This window comes from Orbicella franksi, chromosome 11, assembly GCF_964199315.1.
Source record: "Orbicella franksi chromosome 11, jaOrbFran1.1, whole genome shotgun sequence".
Taxonomy (NCBI): Eukaryota; Metazoa; Cnidaria; class Anthozoa; order Scleractinia; family Merulinidae; genus Orbicella; species Orbicella franksi.
The window spans coordinates 27,161,380-27,182,509 of NC_138155.1; the positions used below are offsets into that span (position 1 = coordinate 27,161,380).

Here is a 21,130-nt window from a genome sequence, read left to right on the forward strand (position 1 = left end):
TATCTCTACTGTGTGTCTGATAGGTTCGGGAACGATTTCTATTCACGCGGAACGGCTTCAGATTTCTGAAGCACGTCGAAAGTAATACAAGTCAGTTTGAAATCATTGTTAAGTTGTTAGCACATTTTAATACACAAGTAATTTAAGGTAAAAGAAATTTTTAAACTTTTACTTGCTATAAAAGTCAAGAGCACTTGGTGATAAATTATGAACCATTTTGGCAACAAAAACAGTGTTAAATTTTAGTGGGCCATACAGTAGAGTATGGCCTGCTAAATTGACCAATCACAACATGCAGAGTAACTGGGAGATAAAGTAATACAGGGTATCGATGAGAAGAGTTATACTTTGCACACAGAGATACAGATATTCAATATGTGCTACAGTGAAACCTGTATTAAGCAGACTCCATATCAAGCGGACAGCCTTTATTAAGTGGACACCAGCTTGAGTCCCAAAATTTTCCGCCTACCAGCGTTCCAAGCTCACTTTTTCAAAACGTTGCCCTTTGGTGACCGTCAATTGTAAAACGGTCGCCATTAAAGAATTTTGGTTGCCAAAAAAAAGAAAAATGCAATATCCAGGGGAGGACACTTTGTGTAACGTTACATGAAGGTCTACTGCACTGAGTGGCACGTTTTCAACACTTTCCTTTGCCAAAGTGTTACGTTCACTCGCTTGCCGATTTAAAGATTGTAATAACAGGTAAGAGAAAGAGAAGGAAGCAAAAACCTGCAATAAGCAGACACTTCAAGGGCTTTTTACTTCTAATACCTCAGCTCAGATTCATTTAACATTGTTCAGCGGTGTTTGTTTTAAAGCTAAGTAGGTTATTCTTATATAAAAAAAGTAAGTTTTCCCAGTCACCCAAGGGCAAACATTAGTTGCCTGTGGCATCTACGCATATCTAGAGCACAGCGTTGCCTAGTGAAACCTTGGGTCAAGATGGGCATTGCAAGGTTTACCAGAATTTGTATTGCTGTTTGTCAAAAGTAGTTTTACTGTCACTTAAATGATTGACCTCATTAGATGAAGAGCAACAGAAACTGTAGGACAAGACAGATGCTGCAATGTTTACTGAGATTTGCATTGCTGTTGGTCAAAGTGTAACAGTCCTGTCTTTAAAATCTTTGATCTTGTTTGATTGATGTGCATAGAGAGAACAAGAATTGTGGTTACGCCTGAGGACAAGTTGGTGAAAGAAGGTGATGCTGTTGACCTAATGTGCAGGGCAGAGTATGACAAGGAATTGGAGATTAGATACTTTTGGAAGCGTGATGATGCCAGAATTGACTACATCCAAAATGTTGTTGAGTGGGATGTGTCGAAAAATGTTCTGACAATTTCGAACATTAAGGTCGAGGATGCTGGTGTTTATACATGTATTGCATATACACCTGAACCAAAAAGATCTGAGGATAGTGCCTCTGCTATCATCAATATTCAAGGTATGTTTGATTTCTCTTGTGTCACATGATTGAGATCTTTTATTTTACAGTGTGATCTTTCAACTCTTGCAGACCTCTCAGTCCCAAGTTCAAAACATTAATACTTCATGAAATAGCAACTGTACAGTTCTTGTAATGCCAGTTTTGAGAGTATGGTGCTTAAGGAGATGCTTTTTATAAGAAAACTTAAACCATCCGTAAACGTGTAAGCGGACTCGATTCATGCAAAGGTATTCACTTGAAGAACTTGTGATCCTTTGTAATTCTGCTAATTTGTAGACACTGTATATGAATCAAATCTTTGCCTTATTTATTCACTTTGCCTTGAGAATGATGTCATGATGACGCCGAAATGTCGGTTTTTAATATTAATATTCGCCTGCTTATGTTTTAAGAAATCCAGGACTCGACACTAACTTTCTCAACTTACTAGCCAAGTGGCTAGTGATTACTTAGATGTTACTAGCCAAAAATATTTATTTACTAGCCAAGTGTTGAGGTTGGCTACCTTATTACATGAAATTTTCACGACATGTTTATTTCGCGGTTCGGGTGTGCGCATATTTTGTGACACTTAAATTCACGATTTAAAGACTTTCAGGACTCTGTTTTTCTCTGAGACTTACTTGGAAAAATATCGAGACCCCCAAGACATCACTGTAAAAGCTGTTGAGACTTCTTTACAGACAGGCACCATAGAAATGTTTCAAAAGCAAAACAACTATCTGAACAATACTGTAAACTGTCATTGGCAAAATTTGACTGCTAAAAACAGCTGATTTAAATGTCGAAGGAAATAAATCTTTCTCATCTAATTATTTCTGTAGTGGTAAGTTTGTAAGTATACATACAACGACAAATCACCCATATATTGTCATGCTAAATGAAATGTTATCCCTTCACAGCTCCGCACCATTTTGCGCATAAAAAACTTTCGTAACAAAAAAGAGCATTGATGTGTGCTGTCTTGTCTGTCAAATATTTCTTTCAACAAAATTAACATGTTCAGTTCCCCGTTTACGTACCACGCGGTGAAAAGTAGACATACATGCTGAACAGCACATGCCCGGTACCATGAGATGTCCACAATGAAATTCTGACATTGTTTCCGAGAAAAGTGTAAATTTTGTGTTTGTCATCCTTGAAGAAGACAGGAACTAGTTCAGCCAATTTCATTTTGTTGACTAGCCAAAGTGGCTAGTGGAAATCAAAAACCTACTAGCCAAAACTAAATTTCTACTAGTCTGTGGCTAGTTGGCTACCAGTAGTGTAGAGCCCTGAAACCATTATTGATGGTGCTTGGTACATCAAGAAAATAATACTTGAAGTACTTTATTGTTTTCTTTGTCCCTATGCTTATCGTCGTCATCGTCGTCGTCGTCGTCGTCGTTGTCGTCGTCGTCGTCGTCATCGTCATGATTATTTTGTATTTTGACAAATTTTGAAGTGTCTGGAAATGTGTTCAAGCATGGTCTTGGGTGTTATATCTTCTAAATGAAAACTTAAACTAAGGAGAAAACAGAGAAATGAAACTAAAAATCTACGCCAATTATGATAAGATATCCAAATACCATGTCACAGTTGTGATCTCCTTTGTTTAAACTTAATGAATTATTAATGAGTTTGAGACTGCTTTATCTTTACTTAGAACTGAAGTACATGTAGGTAAATGAGACTTTTAAATTCACATTCAGTTTTGGATAATCTTATTCATTATGTTCCACAGGTGTTCCTTTCCCTCCAACCAAACTTGCAATAACAGACACCTGTCAGAATCGAACGACGACTCTCACTTGGGTTACCAGTGCTTCCAATGATGCACCCATCTTGCATTTCCTAGTGGAACAAGAATCAAATCATGAACCCAATGTCTTCAAATTGATCTACAATGTCACAAACCCTAATGCCACTTCTGTTACATTAAATCTGACTGGCTGGGCTACTCTTCGCTTCCGTCTAAGAGCTGTAAACAGACTTGGTCCTAGTCGCCCAAGTGAAGCAACAGGGGCAGGGATTTGCAAAACTTCTCTTGGAAGTAAGTTTTAATTCAATGCCGGGCTTCTTTGAGACAGTATGCAAAGAGCCAAACAGGGGAGCTGTTAATTTGTTGAGCCCTGGAAAATCCCTTAGACCACCCCACATTAGCTGAGGAGACTGCTGGCCAGCATTGTTTCAAGTTCAATATTGTTGAGCCCCACTAAAACAAGTAGAAGTCAGTCTCTTGTTGCTATTGAGTCTTTCCTTACCCAAGAGCATGTGATGATTATAACAATTTTTGACCAGAGAAATCTGTACTGGTAATGGAACTCTACACAGATCTGTTGTCTCCTGGATTAATGGTTTGCATTTTTATCACACATGACAACAAATGTTATTTCACTCTGAAAACTGTTAAGTCTTTAGAACTAAAATTTTTACTAAAGAAGCCCACCACCAAGCCCTTTAGTTTAGGTGACTGTTTTGCTCGCAGCTTTGTTGTGTGGTGTGCCTCACCAAAAACCAATTACAACAGCAAAAACATTACCCACTCCATGAACTTGGCTTTCCCCAGGCCCAGTTATCAAGTGATCAGCATTGGGAAATTGTTTTGATTGATTAAATAATTCTCCTGATAATTTTGTAAAAAAAAAAAAAAAATACAGAGACTGTTAAGGAGAAGTTTTATGTTGACAGAGGGGCTTAAAGGGCTTAAAATAATTGTGAGGGGAAATTGATTGTGAAATTGTTCCTACTTTGTTACCAGAACCAGATAAATACCCTGATAACTTACGAGGAGTGCCAAAGGAGGCAGAAAAACTTGACATTGCCTGGACTGTAAGTTACTAATAATTGTATATAAATTATACTGTAAGCTACTAATCTGTGTTAGGGGTTTCATTAATGTCTTCAGCAGGAGAGGAACTGGTTTACACAGGCAGGCAAAACTATCAGAACTGAACTTCTTTGTAAGAAAAATTTTTGTGCAGATGGTCAAACCAGTCGGGCAAAATTGTCCTCACAGCCGGTCAATTTGCCAGGTGCCCCCGGCCCCTAATGAAACCCCTATGGTACAGGTGTAGATAAGCTCAGCTGGTATGACTACTGATTTTTAAAGGTGTTACAATCGTGGGTTCCATTAAGGACCAGGCACGGGGCAAATTGACTAGCTGCAAGGATAATTTTGCCCATCTGGTTTGATAATCTAGGGAAAGTTTTTCTTTTATAGAAGTTCAGTTCAAAAAGTTTCCCAGAATGTGAGAACCAGTTGCCCTGCTGCAGAAAACCCCTGAACAACATGCCAAGGTGTCATGATACAGGAAGACAATAAGTTATGATGCTTTATAAAGAATATGTGGTTTGATAAGTGAAGTATTTATTTACATTTTTCAGGTTGCTTTCATGAACGTCTATTTGTCTGCCAAAAAAATAAAGGGAAAATGATTTTGTTTGTGTGATGTTTTGAAAAATCAATTAACCAAAAGTAATAATATTTTAGTATTTGTGAAGATGCAGTGCATCTTAGTGACCAGTATTGCTAAATTCTGACCACGTAGAGAACTAATTGATCAGGCTTCTGCTTTCCATCTTGGACCAGTTTGCTGCATGAAACAGAGTTGATTTCTTTGCTGTTTTGATTTGTCAGCCTATGCCAAGGGTAGATTGGAATGCACCGCAACTCAAGTATGAGCTTAATTACAGAAGAGTCGGAGGTGAACCACCTGATCGCTGGACAGTAGAAAGGTTTAACAGTACTGTTGGTATACTCACTGTACCCGGTGCTGGTTATTATAAGCTTTGGGAGTTTAGGATTCGTGCCGTGAACAGTGAAGGACTAGGACCCTGGAGTCCTACTGAACAATCATATTCTGGACAAGACAAACCAGACGGGAAGCCAGGAAATCCAGTGATAGGAGTAATTACGGCACGCAGTGTTGAACTTTCTTGGAATCCTTTACCTGTACCTTCCCGAGGAAGTGTTGATGGATACAGGGTGAGTGTCTTGAAGCCAATGTAGTGTGTGGTACTTAGCCATTATTCTGAGGATTAGATGGCAGCAAAGAATGACAAACAAAAGAGTGTTTGAAATGGCAGAGACAGACAGCATAAGCTGCAAGATACAACATACACTATAGGAGGTTGAATTGGTTGGGACACGTACTCAGGAGAGAGGGTGTTAAGAACATCAACTGTTCACAGTATTGGGCTTGACACCAAATAATGGCTAGCCCCTGAGGAGATTTGCTTGGTATACATGCATATGTATATAACCCTAATTTTGTTTACAATCTAGATTTATTACTGGGGTGTGAGCAAACTCACTGATCAGACAGTGAGGAGACGTAGACGTGCCATTCCAAGCTACGCAAAGTCTACCAATGTAACTGGAGGTACTACTAAAGAGGCTACAGTTTATGGACTCACACCTTATACAGGGTACACTCTGGCAATCAAGGCATTTAACAGTGGTGGTGAAGGCCCATCAAGTGACGAGGTTACATTTGATACAATTGAGGACGGTATGCTAAGGAAGATTTTCTCTGAATTTGTTACCTGACGTTGTGTAGTAGAAAATATCCATACTTCCCCCACAGAAGGGATTTTTTTTCCAAGACCCCCCCCCCTTCCCAACCATCAGGAAATTCCAATTAAGCTTGATACATTTCTTTAACTGTTTTGGTCTTAGAGAACCCCCACCCCCACCCACCCTGGAAATTTCAATCCCTTCTGTGGGGAGAGTATGGATTGGATATTTTCTGGAGCTGCACATTATAACATAAAATTATTATGCAGTAATTTTTTGCACACATTGCAGGCCAGTAGTACTGGGGAATTTTATTAGGTAATGAATGCTAGCATGAGCTGTGCGAATGAATTATTTGCAAAGATCACCTAATGAACTCCAAATCCCCTCAGGGCCACCCCACAGGTCACCTACTGTCGAGGGAAAAATCACTGGTTACATTGGTTCAAGTCTAAATTGGCCTAAATGATATTTAGTCACATGTCATACTCGTTGTTTTCAATGCTAGATTTCCAAAAAACGGTAACAGTGTAACTTGTGCGCTAAATTTGCAATGCATGCACATGTATGTGGAAGCTTAGTTGGAAAGTCAGCCTTCTAATCTTCCTGTAAAGAATAGGCTAAATCCTGCCATCTCAAACTGCAAAGGGAAACAAAAATAGTTTGAGATGTCTTAGATTCCCGAAAGCCAACAGTAAGTGACTGAATACAGTCAAACTTCCAATAACAGCCACCTTTCTACAATGGCTGCTTTTTTTTTTTTCGCCTGGCAGACAGTCCATACATTCACTCTAATTTTAACCTCTCTACAACTGCCAGAGCATAAGCCTTTCTCCAGAGTACAGAATATTATTTCCTTAAAAAAGGTCTCTTGGGTGCTTGAACAATGCCCGATTCTTTTTATGTCACCAAGTCTGGAGGTAAGCAATGCAGCACTGTCAAGATCTTCATATTGTTAAGCAGTGTCATTGTTTTTTGTTTAGTTCCTGGACCTCCATCAGACATAGAGGTGTATCCATTTGCGGAGTATATCCTTGTAACATGGAAACCTCCAGAGGAACCCAATGGTGTCATTACGGGGTACCAAGTTGGGTCTGCCGAGTACACAGGCTCCCAGTTCCAGGATATCAATGTGGATATGACAGAGGTGGGTGCTGGTGAGCGTAGGCACCTGCTGTCTGGGCAAAAGGAGTTGTCAGACTATGTCATTGAAATGCGGGCAAAAACTGCACCAGGGTGGGGCAAGTCCGTGAGGAAGACGACAAGTACAGTTAAAATGTCTGGTAAGTCTTAATATGTAAAAGTGAACTCAATTGCCTGCAAATTAGGTCCTTTTCAGCATGTGATCATAGAGCAGTTTTCAATTGAGTGTCGTAAAACCAAGCTTTGGAAAATTGTGGAACTTTGTTTTTTCTCTTTGATTTATGGCACATGTTGTGTAGGCGCTGTGGTCTTTGCAGTCTGAGAAATAGAAAAAAAAGTTTTGCCTGGAATTGAAAGTATTTCTTGTCATTTCTTCCAGTCATGAAGCAATGATTTTAATTTTTTGTAATGTCCCTTTTCGTTTGTGATCAATTTTTTTTTCTGGGAATAGTGTCTGGCATTAATTTCATTGTTGTTGTTATTGTTGTTGTTTTACAGCTCCTGCTAAGCCAAAGAAGCCGACTGTTACAGGGACGGCAGTTGACGCTGTCAACGTGATTTACAACTTTGACATCGGTGGAGGATACACTCATGAATTCAGAGTCATGTACAGAAAGAAATGTGAGCTTCTTTGATCAATTAGTTATTTAGCTCTCTGTTTCTGTGTGCCAGGAGGCACATAAGTTTGCAACTCTCTCTCTCCAACCAGCCCTGTCTTGTGCCGCACCTTGGCTTTGGCCCAGCTGGCCCACCCCTTCTGTCAGCACTCCTTCTCCACTGTCCTTTCCCTTGTGATCTTTGAAAAGAAAACCTTTGCAGCTTTGCTAGAGAGCTCAACAGGAGACAAATTATCTAGATTTGGTTCCAGTTCCCAGAGTAGAGATTGAGACTTGACTGTATAAATATAATTTTTCACATTTTGTTTTAAGATAGTTGTGCGACGGTAGGTAGATTTGTTGGAATGCAGGTTACGTAATTATGTTAAGAAGTGGATTTTTAAGGAGTTGGTGCGTTAGGAGTTGTCACCCGACAGCATCTCCGTTTTTTTATCACTTCATTAAACAAGATGTCCCCTCCTGTATGACTGGTGTTTTCTTACTTGAACTAAGTAAAAAGTTATTTTGTTTTAGTTTCACTGCAGAGTGATTAGATAACAATAATATGTTATATTTTGCAGTGCCTGACGAGGAGTTTGTAAACACATCCTGGGTGAACCACTTTGACGTCCAGAACACAGACATTGGTAACCTTGACAACGAGCTTTACCAGTTCAAGACTGTCGGCAGAAATCCATTAGGAGAGAGTCCACCGAGTGATGTCACTGAAGCAAGACCTCTTCCTGGAGTTGCAGGTACGTTCACCCCTCCCCCTCCACCCCCAGAAATACACCTGCCTCTTGTGCTCGGCTGATGTAGTATTTTGCAAAATGCCAAACCAGCTAGAAGTAGTTAAACTTTTTGGTTTGATACCATAAGTTATCCAGCCAGTGCCTCACCTTCCCTTTCCCATGGGGTGAAAAAGGAAAAACCACTTGTTCCAGGCAACCAGAGTGGACTGTTTTGATCCCTGAAATGTTTTTGGTGTGGTGTGACTTGGGTGTGGCTTTTGGAACAATCTATATTTTATTATTTTTTCTTCTCTAAAAAATTGTGGTCTACTCTATAATGGGATGTTGAATTCTCAGGTCAGGGTCTGGTTACCTAACTAACATAGAGTTTTAAACAGCAGCTCATCCTCCTGGGGTTCCAAGTACCAATTTTTGTAGTGGAAACTACAAACAATCTGGTTCATGTTTGCTAACAAACTTGTGATTTCATCAGTCACGCTGTATACAGATTTAGGCTATTGAAGCTTTAGCCTGTTCCAGGCTCTCGGCCAGTGGAGACGATCAAAAAAGCGAGAGGCAACCAGCAGAGTCTCAGACCCAACTCATCGCACGCTTGCTTCTTTAATCATTCCTACTGACCAAGAGCCTGGAACTGGCTAATGAAGCTTTGTCATCATCAACTGATTAACACAATATTTCTCTTGTATCTGAATATGACATCAGACCTGATGTTTTCTCTTTGTCATTACAGCTGGCCAGCGTGCTACTACTCCCATACACAAGAGTGCTTGGTTTATTGCGCTGCTGGTTCTGGTCGCCCTCCTGCTCCTGGTGCTGATCATATTTGTTCTCTACACCAGACACCGTGGTGCAAAATATCCTGGTAAGTCAATAAATATTATATCAGACTGGCAATACTGTCACTCGCAGGTGGGGAAACAAGTGACTTGTTAGGTGCGAACCCTGTATTGACTGCAGAAAAGTGATGGCATCTAAAGAAAAGAGAAACTTGCTGGCTACAGGCCTTTAAGTGGCTCGGATCTTGAATTAATTTTTTTTTTGGCTGAAATATGTAGGGGAAAAGACCTTATAATGAACACCACTATTACCACTTAAAAGGTGTCATTGAAAAGACCAATCACTAGGGTTCCATACGTTACATCCACGTCCGACATAATGAATGCTCACACACTAGGGTTTCATCCATAGACCAGAACCATCTTGTACAGCACAATAAACAGTACCACATGAAAGTACTGCTCAATAGCTTTCATATGGTCACACAAACACCTTTCATCTTCTGACTTAAAGTAAGAATTTCGTAATTTAACCATGTATTGTTTCTGTATAGTTGGTAAACGTGAGAGGAAGAGAGCGGCGCTCATAGATCACGAGCCATATGATGAAGAAGAAGGTCCTTTCAACAACGGGTAAGCAGTTGTTATCAATATCTAATTTTTCCTTATGATTTTGATACGGTGAAACTCGTTTAATACCACAGAAACACAAAGTAAATTAAAACATGAATTGCACATCAGCCTTAGCTGGTTTTCATGCGGGTCTTCTATCCTGGTCGAATTGTAATTTGGAGATGTTGGTTTTTGTGGAGGGAGGAAAACTGGAGTACACGGAGAAAACCCTCAGAGCAAGGCGAGAACCTGCAACAAACTCAACCCACATATGGCACAAGGCCAGAATCGAACCCGGGTTACATTAGTGGAAGTCGAGTGCTCTCACCACTGTGACACCTACTGCTCCCTTAAAGATGTCCGCATTACGTCAGATGTCTACTTGGCTCAAACACCGTGTACCTCTGAGATTTTGTGGCAAAAAGTTTGTTTTCATTAGCAACATGAGTTTAAGATTAACAAGGATAGCAGCCACATATGGGTCAACACTAGGAAGGGAGAACTAATAATTTTATTGTTCTTCATGTTTGTGCATATGTCCAGTGTGAGGGCGAGGTAAGAAGATGGAATGTATTCGTTCTTCAAGAATTTATGATTGCGCTTGCATTTATGTTAATGTCGGTAGCGAGAGCCAACACTAAATAGAGTAGTTTGTCTTTAGCGTGTTAAGTGACGGTTGTGGCTACAAACGCCTTGCTGATGTCGGCTGTGTTGTTTCTCTAGTGCTCAAGAGAACCCCCCACCCTACCCCAGTCAGGGTTCATTGGACAAAAAGAGTGGGGAGAGCGACCGGGACAGCCTCGACGATTATGGGGAGGGGCCACAGTTCAACGAGGACGGCTCCTTTATAGAGGAATATGGCGACGAGAAGAAGACAGCCCCCGACGAAAAGGACCAGTCCGCATTTGCTACCTTCGTTTAAGGGCCATGTTTTAATGTACCACTGTAGTTTGACGGCTGTAAGAAGTTGAGTGCAGCTTGTTAGCTTAAGAGTGCTGATCAGTGTACCAAGCAAACTGCTTGCCTAAAGAGAAGAAACACCAGCCAGTTAGCTAATCGTAATTGTTGTGTTAGACAAAAGCCTGCGTTAAGGGAGAATGAGCCAAGACAGTCAACGGTTATAATCCTGAGGTAAAGCTAGAAAAAAAAAGTCTCCCACTAAAAAGTTGTTGTTAAGTAGAGTGATAAATTAGAGTTGTTCTTATCAAACTTCACCGGAAAAGCTGATCAGGAAGAGACACGGAAAAAATATGGCAGATGGCGGCGTAAACTGCGTTACACGACGGCGTTGCTTTTTTTAGTGCCACGGTATCTGCTTGCGATTTATTGCAAGGAAAATAGGGTTTTCGTCGTGAATTCTTAATTAAGATTGTATATAAGAACTAGTTGTAGCGAAGTATAAGCCCAGGTTAAACTATGGTTGTTGCGTTCAACGCATTCGAACTGCACTAGAACCGCGCGTGTACCGCAATTTCACCGTTGTCTCACCACGGTTCTCTCCGCGGTCGTGTTCATCGAGAGTTGTCGGAAATTGAGCTTTGACTCGAACAAGTCAATTTATGAATCACACATACGTGTATTATTTATTTTTGATTTTACTCTTCGTACTGTTTAGTGCAAGATTTCGGTAGCTTTTGATTTAGTTAGTCCGAGTTAAGATCATAAATTGGGTCCCTGGCTGAAACCTCGGCGAATCATTCTAGTCTCGCCCTTGAAATGGCTCGCTAAAAAGAGCAAGCTTTACAACTAGGTCCGTATCCATCAATCCAAAATGATTTTGTCTCCCCATGTCATATCTGTCGAATTTCCATCAAATCGGCATGATCTGAGTTGAGTGGTAAATCTTAAGTGGATCATGATCAACAAGCTTTACTTTTTCATTTTGCTCAAGCAATGAATTAGCGTCTCTCCCCAGTACTACTCGTAATTTTTTCGCTCGTGCCAGGTCCTTTTGGAGAACGGCGTTTCACTCAACAAATTCCTAAAAGATGAAAAGTTCTGCAATCTAAAAAATTAAGAGTTAATCGTCTGTTAGGTTCGACGTAACTTAAAAACAGAAGGGAAATACCCAAGAGTTGGTCCTTTTTAGGATGAATTTGAATTCCCTCATTCTCAGGCCCGTAGTAAGTAACTTTAAACGCAAAAAAGGGCGTTTCCCGATGGAAACAAACATTTCTTACAGCAGTTTTGTTATAATTTGTTCATACTTAGGTAACGTTATACATAAGTAACGGTTTCTTCTCATAGTAATGAAAAGGTAGAATTAGTTCTGGTGAAATGTCTCCTGCTGTCGTTTCGTAAATCACAAATTTGTGAGGTATTTTGTAGTCGCTCACTGGCGAAGTTGTGTTTACATTTAATTTTCAATACGTTTTTTTCATCAGTGGCCTTTAGAAGAGGTAATGTACTGGCGATTCTGTAACTTTTTGGACATTGGTATATACTATTAAAAAGAAAAAAAAATTCTTTAAAACTGCTTTTTAGACATGTACAGCGAAATTAAATCGAAAACGATGGAAGCTCTTCAGATCATCTTAAACATATTTACGTTTTGGTTTATACCCAGGTCTCCCACGAACATTTGTGGTACTTGGGAACTCGGTTCTAGTTCCGTTTTTATAGCTATCAATGAGACTAGGCTTGCACGTAATAGTAACGCAAAATAAACTTCACAACTAGCTGCGAGAAGCTTCCTAATAGATGCACTAATGTAGCTAAACACATAATGTACCACGTAATTTTTTTTAACACTTGTAGATATAGCGTAGCGGTCCTTGAAAGGTACTGGGTTCGTACGTCCACCCAAAGCAGCAGCAACCTGTATGCATGTTTACCCCCTCCAGGACCCCCTCCGTTCCCCTGAATTCCCCACCCCCACCGCGCACCGAATGTAATTCCCGGTCGAATTTGTCGAGACTAGCCTCATACGCAGACATTCTTTGGACTCGTCACGAGGTTGCGTGACGAGTCCAAAGAGCTTCTGCGCAGGAGGCTAGTCTAGACTCGGTCTTCACCCAACCCATTTCTCCAAAGGCTGCGGTTACTCAAAGGTAGTTTTACTCTTCTACTGGTAGTGTTGGATGTACATTTTATTTTACAATGGTTAGTTTGATATTTGTAGAAATAAAGCTGCTAGCGAAGAATGTTTCGTCCACCTGACTTACATTATAAAGCCAAGCCCGTACTCTCGAACTCTCGAGGGAAACGAAAAAAAAGTACGAGTTAGCCCATAGTTGATGGCTGAAAAGCATTTCCAAAGATGAATGATTTGAGTCCACTATGGCGGGGAGTTTCGAGATAACGAGGCTAAACATTGCAACGCCGGATGAAGGGAATACTTTCCGAAAGAATTATAGGTTTTACTAAGCGCTTTTCTGTAATGAAATCCGCGTTTCTGATTAGTTCTCTGGAGATTTAGTTGTAACAATTGGTGGGTGATCAAGTTTCCTCACTGTTTAGCAAGTCACAGAAAAGATGATAATTCAGCAAACGGTAACCTTTATTACGTAAGATGCACTGCTAAGCTTAATAAGTGATGCGAAAAAGCCACTCATTGCCGGCAAGAACAATTATTCTTGGGGTTCTCATTAAAGCGAATTCAGCGAATAAAACAGCGAGTAATTTAGCTATTCGGAACATAGGGTTGAGACCCAAGGGAACTCCTATATAAAAAGGACCGAGCTGCTCGTTGGAAATTTGGAAAAGAACCCCTAAGAGGTGCCAAGATCCTGTTTTTAGGGCGTGGCCTAATTTTTTTTTTCACCTCTAAGAGGTACCAATTCTAGAAGAACATTGTCTCCTGTCATATTGTTTTCGGCTCGAAGGTACGACTAGCACTCTCGCCCTTTTATATGGGAGACCCTCCGGGGGTAAAGAGCTTCAGTCCAACCCTGAGCAAAAGCCTAATACACTGTCTAACAGACAGTATACAAGTAACATTTCTTTGCGCTAAGCGACTATCTTGGTAAAGCATTGCAATTGAAAGGCGACAAATTTACAACTTCAAAGCAAAGATAACCTAAATCTACTACAGAGGTACGCATTTAAGAACAGATAGTCGAAATCAAGAGAGAATGAAGGGTAACAGAGGTAACCATCCACATAGGCCTTGTTCTCAAGTTATTTTTAGATCTGGTATCCAGTTCTCCTGCGGTTGTTACCACGTGCGTTGCATGCGTGTTGCATGTTTTCTTGGGGGGTGAAAATGCGTGAAAAGTCACGGGCTGTCCACGTAAGCAAAATCCGTGTCTCTGGTTTGGCTACTTCCAGGCCTTCTTCGAATTTCTGAAACCGGGAATGATCTAATTAAATACCTGGAGAGGGCTACCTTGGACATTAGTCCTGTATTATCCTACCCTTTATCCTCTCTTATTGAAATGTAAGGCGACACTCTCCGTTTGATATGTCGTCTCGGAGTTTCTGCATTTTGATTGGCCATTTGAAACTAAGGCCATCAGAAAGTTGTCAAAAAAATGTCGAAAAGTTGCTCAAAATTAATCCAAAACTTTGTTACGTAGCAGCAGTGCGGCGATCTTCATTGCAAGCTATTTCAACATAAAACATTTTAAATATGTTTAAGATTTAGTGTGAACAGGACGCTAATGTTAGTGTATATTTGCATGGTGATCAAACAGGAAAGATTATCTCGCTCCTAAGTAATGCACTACAGACTAAATACAGTCTAGGAAACAAGTTCCTTTACAAGTCAGAACCGTCTCCGAGAATTAACTGAGCCCGCAGTTTTCGGCGTAGTTGCCTAGCAACAAAACGTATACTCAATGGCGGCAAACTGACGTGTCAACGTTCGGATATCCCTCGAGTGTGCTCGTCCTATTTCTGATTGGTTAATAAGAATGGGAACCCCTTCGAGCACATCGATAAAGGTTTTCGTAAACGCACTTGTTTCCCTGGCTGAGAAAATTCTTAAAACGATTTGCATTTTAATCTTAAAACAACGAGATTGAAAAACAGTTTTACAACGCTTTTATGGGATACGTGTAGTCTTCATATTTTGCCTCAACTTGTACGACTACAACAATATAGAAAGAGTCCTCATTAAATTACTCAGCTGCAGACAGCACTTCTAAGCTAATTTCTATCGTCACGTAACGCATCTCTAAGGTTTTGAGTGACAAGCTACCTTGGCTGTTGATTGAGTCGTTTTAGAGAAGTATTGCGAGAGAGGATAGGCAAATAAAGACAGCGAAAAAAAGATACAATGAAATAAAATTCTGAGCAAAAAGTTCGCAGCGAAAAGCTAGCAATTATCAAAGAACGAAAAATGTATTTTTTTTGAACGCCACACTGTCGTCAGCCTTCACAGAACTGAGATCAAGGGAACACTTTCCTATGGACCTCTGCTACACAACTGGATGTTTAACCTCTTCTTGTGAAGGTTCCTGCTTATCAATGCTAATTTCACCTACAAAGGAACCGTCTTCTGTGAAATGTGCGTCCGTTCTACCATACTCATCCAGGCTGTCGTGACTCTCGCGGTCGGCCTCCTCCAGTCTTCCTCTCCAGTCCTCGCGCGGTTTGAAGTCGACACGGGCAGGGATCTCTTTTTCTTTTTCTTTTTCATTTTCAATTTCCTTCTCGTGTTCGGCAACTGTTAATATCACAAAATAATACGTTAATCACAGCCCCTTGTATGTATGATAATTTCTGTAATATAGAACGATATCTCTTCGTGGTACTTAAACGTTGTTCCTCATGAGATCTAGGAAAGAGTGCGCGGGTGTCATTTTGGCGGGAAAAATGTGGTAGCCGCGACTTTATAATCCGAGATTTTGCCAAAAAGTTGTTGTGGCGAAAATCAAAGAAAGTTCGCAAAAGGTAAGTCAAAATTGTAAAATAACAAAATGACAAACTTATCAATGGCAGACAATTTTAAATTATCAATCCTACTTCTCACAAACAGTAAAGACATCTTCACTGTTAAGATAATGAGGGCGATATGCTTTCTATGTAAGCTTATTCACTGAAAACTTGCTATTGAATCTCCACCGTACTCGTAGTCTTACGTATCTCTGCGTATGATTGAAGTTTTTTTTGCCAACCATGCCAAAGGGTTTACTAAATTTCTCCAGTTCCATTGTTCCCATGTTTCGTCAAACTTTCCTTTAATCGTTTAATATCCCTTGCTCCCTCAAATTAATCCCAAAATATCCCTTGTCCCCTTGAAATAAATGATCATGTTCCCGTATTCCCCCAAACCCCAAATTATTATCTACTTTTAGAGCAGATCGGGTCTTATTACAATGTAATTATAATGTTAGAGTGTTGTCATCCTGCTTGCACTTTGCTTTAGCGTTATAGCTGTGGTAAGAATAATGCATGTGTGAAGAACTTCTTCTAAACTGACCTCGAAGCTGGCGCAGAATGTTATTATCCGAGTTAATCAGCTGTTGGATTGTCATAACATACCTAATTCAATCAGATACCAACTCCGTTTCCGCGACATGAAATAACTAACGGTATTTCTAGTCCACCCTGGATGGGAGCAAGTCTATCGCAAGGCGACCTCCCCTCCCCCCCCCCCCCCCCTCCAGCATTAAATTCGACCGTACCCATTTATATCTTTGGGTAGGGAGACACTGGGACGGTAAAGTGTCTCGTCAGAAAATGCAAAACAATACAATATGACTCCGTCCAGGACAATGTAAAGAGAAGTAACGATTAGATCAGGGCAACTCCTTACCTCTAAAATTCAAGCTACGCCTTCGTCTGTGACGTTTAACCAGAACAACAATCACCAAAAGAAGAAAAACGCAGCCTGAGACAATGATGAGTGTGATGAACCAATCAGACTCATACATCGGTGAGCCAACAGCTTTACCTGAAATTCAGTCATAACAAAATTAGGTTTGATTCAGGCGGTATTATGAACTATTCCAAGGAAGATTTCGAAAGATTTAGGTGTAGCCACTGAAGCAATACTCGAGTGTGTAGGTCCGCGTATTTTTTTATTCCGGCGATCATGGATGCGAACACTTTGAATTACTGTCTCTTGCATGCCTGTCAAATATAATAACTTGGATTGCCATTCCTCGAACGGGATTCTTTCACACGCGCGTGCACGTGACTCACCTCGCACTTACTCGCGCGTGATTTACATTTCAAATTTATTTTCGATTAAACATTTGTGGCATTACCGGCCAGCAGCTAGCATGAAAATCCCTGAAACATTCATTTAATGCTGCCAAAACGCTAGGATGCTCCGGTTCAAACTGGCTACGACCACTTTTTTAAACAGCTTACCGACAACAGGGTCGCCCGCTACAAAAGCTTCAGTGATGTTACTTTCTGGACTTGTTCCGACAGTGTTTTTACCAATAGTCTTGATTTCATACAGCGCGGCAAAGTCCAGATCTTTGATTACAGTAGACTGCATGCGGAAATGATCCACCCATGCAGTTTCCTGAAATTGTTCTCCTTCTCCTGTAAAATGAAAAGAAAAGAATCTCTCTGAAGGGGATTTTACGTCATTATTGAACAGTGTTAAAACGGTTGATAACTAAGGTAACTAGGTCTTGTGTTCTTATCGTTCTTCGTGGTCAGTGAATTATTTCGTATTTAGCAGGATCCAATAGGAAATGTCTCTTTGGTTAAAAGGATTGTTGAGTCATTACTGTTATCGTTATCGTTATCATTATTATCATTGCTATTATTATTATTATTCTCACCTTTCTTTTTGTATAAAACTTTGAACTCGTGTGTCCATCCACCTCCGACACCAAAGTTGTACGTCACATTAAACGCGCCCGGTTCTCCTGTTACGACTACAGTGGGTTTTTCTGGCTTAGCAGGAGCTGTGAAAGACAACGGACGGATGTTACTAAAACTGGTAACGGGGAACCGTAACACTTCCTTACATTTCCCCAAATTCTTCCCTTTTCTTTTCCTTTGTCTGCCATGTTGAATTCTTAGGCGGGGTACCGCTGTACATTCGTTCCCAGACTCCCGTTCCCGGTTCCCCGTTCCCGGTTCCCCGTTACCAGTTTTAGTAACATCCCACAACGGACATCTAAGAATTATCCTGCGAAATTGTTCGCAGAATACTTAGCTGTCGAGTTGGCTAAAACCTTGCCATATTTTCCACAGATCCCAGGAGAAAAACAGTCGGGAACAAGAAAGATCCTCCTCATAGTCTCTTAAGACTGTTTGAACATGTTAAAGTGTTTCACACGTTCGAGAAAGGGTTATGCTGAAGACGCCAAAACGCCATAGAAATGTGGATTCCAAACAATACATCACGGAGTTTTGATTCAGTTGGGGACCAGTCTATTTGAAACGAATGATCAAACCGCACAAACGGGACTTTTTTTTTTCTCGATCTACGGAAAAGTTGCGCAATTGGAATTAAAAAAAGGTTACGCTTTTAAATCTTGCGGTATGTCATGACGTAGGTAGTCTTTCGCTTAAAACTTCTCACCTGATTTTTTTATAGTTGTTGTAGTTGTTCTTAAGCTGGTACCCCAGCCCTTCGACGTTCTCGCTCGTAATTCCACAACATAGCTTGTTTCAAATCTCTCATTACCCAACAATTTCTTATATACATTGGGTTGTACTGTCTCCATGGTAACTACCACACTCTTGGGCGATAACGCACTGTACTCAGCGGACCCCACTTGGTAGTTCGTAATGATCCCGTTGGGCTCCTTGGGCGGTGTCCACGTGACCAGTAGGTATTCTCCGAATGGAAATATTTTTACGTTTGATGGAGGGCCTGGTACTGATAGTAAATCAGATAGCATATTTGAGTAAATGTGAATCACATCTTGTGTTTGGCTTCATTAGCTTTGACTGACTTTTGTGTTAAATTTCTTCTATCATTTATCATGGTAAATATTTAAAAGAGGTTTTATGAAGCTTTCAAAAACAATTCGATACAGCTAACAAAAGCACACTTGTACTCGTGATTGGTTCAATCAATCAATTAGTCAATCACCTGATCAGTTTGCCAGCCAGTTAATCAGTCCATCAGTCAGCCGGTCACTTTCCCAGTCAATCTGTCTATCAGTCAGTCAGTAAGTTAGTCTGTCTGTCTGTTTGCCAATTTCTCTGTCTGTCAGTTTGTCTTTCTGTCTGTCTTTGTCCGTCTTTCTGTCAGCTAGCCAGTCAGTCAGTCTGTCTGTCAGCCAGTCTCTCTGTCAGTCAATCTATCAGTCAGTCAGTTAGTCCTTCTGTCTGTCCGTCAGCCAGTCACCCTGTCTGTCAGTTCGTCTGTCTATCTGTCTTTGTCTGTCTTTCTGTCAGTGAGTCAATCGGTCAGTCTGTCTGTCTGTCTGTCTGTCAGTCAGTCACTCTGTCAGTCAGTGAGTCAGTCACTGTCACAGTGTCAGTCTGTCTGTCTGACCGTCTGACAAAACTAATGATTAGTTCACTGCATTGCTACCTTTCAGATTGTTTTGGTCCGTTCAGTATTTTGACCTATTTTGACCTTCAAGCAATAGGTATTCGCTTACCACCCTCCAAAGTTTCAAAGGACATTGCAACGCTTTCAGGGCCTTCACCAGCGGAGTTAAAAGCTTTCACGACCACATTATAGTTGGCGTATGGTTTGAGACCAGTAAGGGTAGCTTGTCGAGTATCGCCTCCAAGAACCTTCAGAGAATTAGCCGAGCTGGGTACATCACGTCTTTTTCTTCTGATGCTGACTGAAAGACTTTCACCCCAGTAATAAATCTACCAAAGTAGGACAAAAAATATTTCGAAACATTATTCAATATTCAAAATTCAAATTCAAATTTTGTTGTGTGGTCAATGCGCTTAGCTACACGTAACTAGTTCACCGGCATGCCACTTAACTGAAGGAAACAAATATATCAAATACACAAAATAGGGATTCCACGGAAATAGATGTCCAACAGTAGCAACTAAATGAAAGAATGAAAGATGCGAATGCAGCCATAACACTACTGGAAAAATGACCTGAAAAAATTTCAGGCTCTGAACGGGATTCGAACCCACGACCTTTGCGTTACCGGTGCAATGCTCTACCAACTGAGCTATCAAAGCCACATGAGAGCGGTCGCATATGAATTCCATGCAGTTCATATGCTTGAGCCGAGTGTTACGTCCACTGAACATATAAGGCCGAACTCACACACGACCGCTCTCATGTGGCTTTGATAGCTCAGTTGGTAGAGCATTGCACCGGTAACGCAAAGTCGTGGGTTCGAATCCCGTTCAGAGCCTGAAATTTTTTCTGGTCATTTTTCCAGTAGTGTTATGGCTGCATTCGCATCTTTCATTCTTTCAAACAAAATAGGCTTCAAGACCCAACTGGCGGGAGGCAGGCCAGTCGGCTATTTACAAGCATGACCGAGGAGTTGAACAGGGTCTTCCGAGAAACAACTCCGACTAAGTGGACTTGAATCCGCGACCTCCGGGAGCCCGGCGCCCTGACAACTGGGCCACACTGCCTCCTAATGGCAGCATCAGTTTCAGTGTTTTGTTTTTTGAGGATGCGATGATGTTATTAGCTAATATAATTCACAGTGCCTTGATACTGAAGACTGAGTTTTTCCTTTGCTCCGAACTTATGTGGCGAAATTTTACCGCCTTGTGATGTGAACATCTAGGGCAGTTTTCAGCTGAGTGTTGTGAAGCCAAAACCAAAAGTTATCACTCTAACCAATAACAAAGGACACGGACAATACAGTGAACCAATCAAAACTCGAAGCAAATGTATGTAGCTCACGCGAAGCGGCGCGGGAAATCGAGTGCGAGCGAGTTATGATTCATTTTGGTTTTACTTCTGATTGAATGAAAAAGTAGCGCGAGTTTTTTTAAGCCAATCGAGCAGAAATAAAAACGCGAAATAAAACCAAATAAAACGCGATATACTTTTGTCACTAACGTGAAAACCGCTCTGTATATTCTGCGGATGAAACATAAATGAAAGCAATTGAGTAGAATGTTCAGGTATAAAAATAGAAGAACCGTAGCCAGGACAAAATATATTAAAAATTAATAAAAACGTTCACTGGCTATATAAAGTTCACTTATAGATGATGTTACACGACACGATTGCATGGCGCACAGGGTGACTTTTAACGCAACATTTCGTTGCGGCGACATGTTGCAATTCAAAAAATTGCAATATTGTTGCCCGAATTTTGCATGTTGCAATAAAAAATCGTCTTGAGTAACATACCGTTGCCGCAACAAAGTTGTGTGAAAAGTTGTCTCGCGTAACATACATTAAAAATCGGCGTGAAAAAAAATCGGCTCATGTATAACATCACCTGATGCTTTCCTAATAAAACACTAGGAAACTTTGTAACCTTTAATTCTG

General features: G+C 40.7%; 2 protein-coding genes across 9 annotated transcripts in view; one reads left to right on the forward strand and one right to left on the reverse strand.

Moving 5' to 3' along the window:
* Window positions 1-12,969, forward strand: part of LOC145502929 (fibronectin type III domain-containing protein-like) — a 27,357-nt gene extending 14,388 nt beyond the window's left edge. Inside the window, exons 10-20 of the mRNA XM_081482340.1 lie at window positions 1,158-1,448; window positions 3,175-3,483; window positions 4,192-4,262; window positions 5,071-5,418; window positions 5,719-5,944; window positions 6,933-7,232; window positions 7,591-7,713; window positions 8,270-8,443; window positions 9,171-9,302; window positions 9,771-9,849; window positions 10,552-12,969. Coding sequence (XP_081338466.1) covers window positions 1,158-1,448; window positions 3,175-3,483; window positions 4,192-4,262; window positions 5,071-5,418; window positions 5,719-5,944; window positions 6,933-7,232; window positions 7,591-7,713; window positions 8,270-8,443; window positions 9,171-9,302; window positions 9,771-9,849; window positions 10,552-10,750 — 2,252 coding nt within the window. The 3' untranslated portion in view covers window positions 10,751-12,969. The remainder of the gene's footprint in view (window positions 1-1,157; window positions 1,449-3,174; window positions 3,484-4,191; window positions 4,263-5,070; window positions 5,419-5,718; window positions 5,945-6,932; window positions 7,233-7,590; window positions 7,714-8,269; window positions 8,444-9,170; window positions 9,303-9,770; window positions 9,850-10,551) is intronic.
* A 340-nt stretch (window positions 12,970-13,309) lies between these two features.
* Window positions 13,310-21,130, reverse strand: part of LOC145502927 (hemicentin-1-like) — a 70,664-nt gene continuing 62,843 nt past the window's right edge. For 7 of the 8 annotated variants that reach the window (XM_081482336.1, XM_081482331.1, XM_081482339.1 and 4 more), the window contains 6 exons: window positions 19,296-19,515; window positions 18,263-18,562; window positions 17,514-17,639; window positions 17,089-17,268; window positions 16,529-16,666; window positions 13,310-15,436 (listed from right to left, as the gene is read on the reverse strand). In XM_081482336.1, the coding sequence (XP_081338462.1) occupies window positions 15,189-15,436; window positions 16,529-16,666; window positions 17,089-17,268; window positions 17,514-17,639; window positions 18,263-18,562; window positions 19,296-19,515 (1,212 nt within the window). In that variant the 3' untranslated portion in view covers window positions 13,310-15,188. The remainder of the gene's footprint in view (window positions 15,437-16,528; window positions 16,667-17,088; window positions 17,269-17,513; window positions 17,640-18,262; window positions 18,563-19,295; window positions 19,516-21,130) is intronic. The other variant, XM_081482335.1, reaches the window with a different exon arrangement.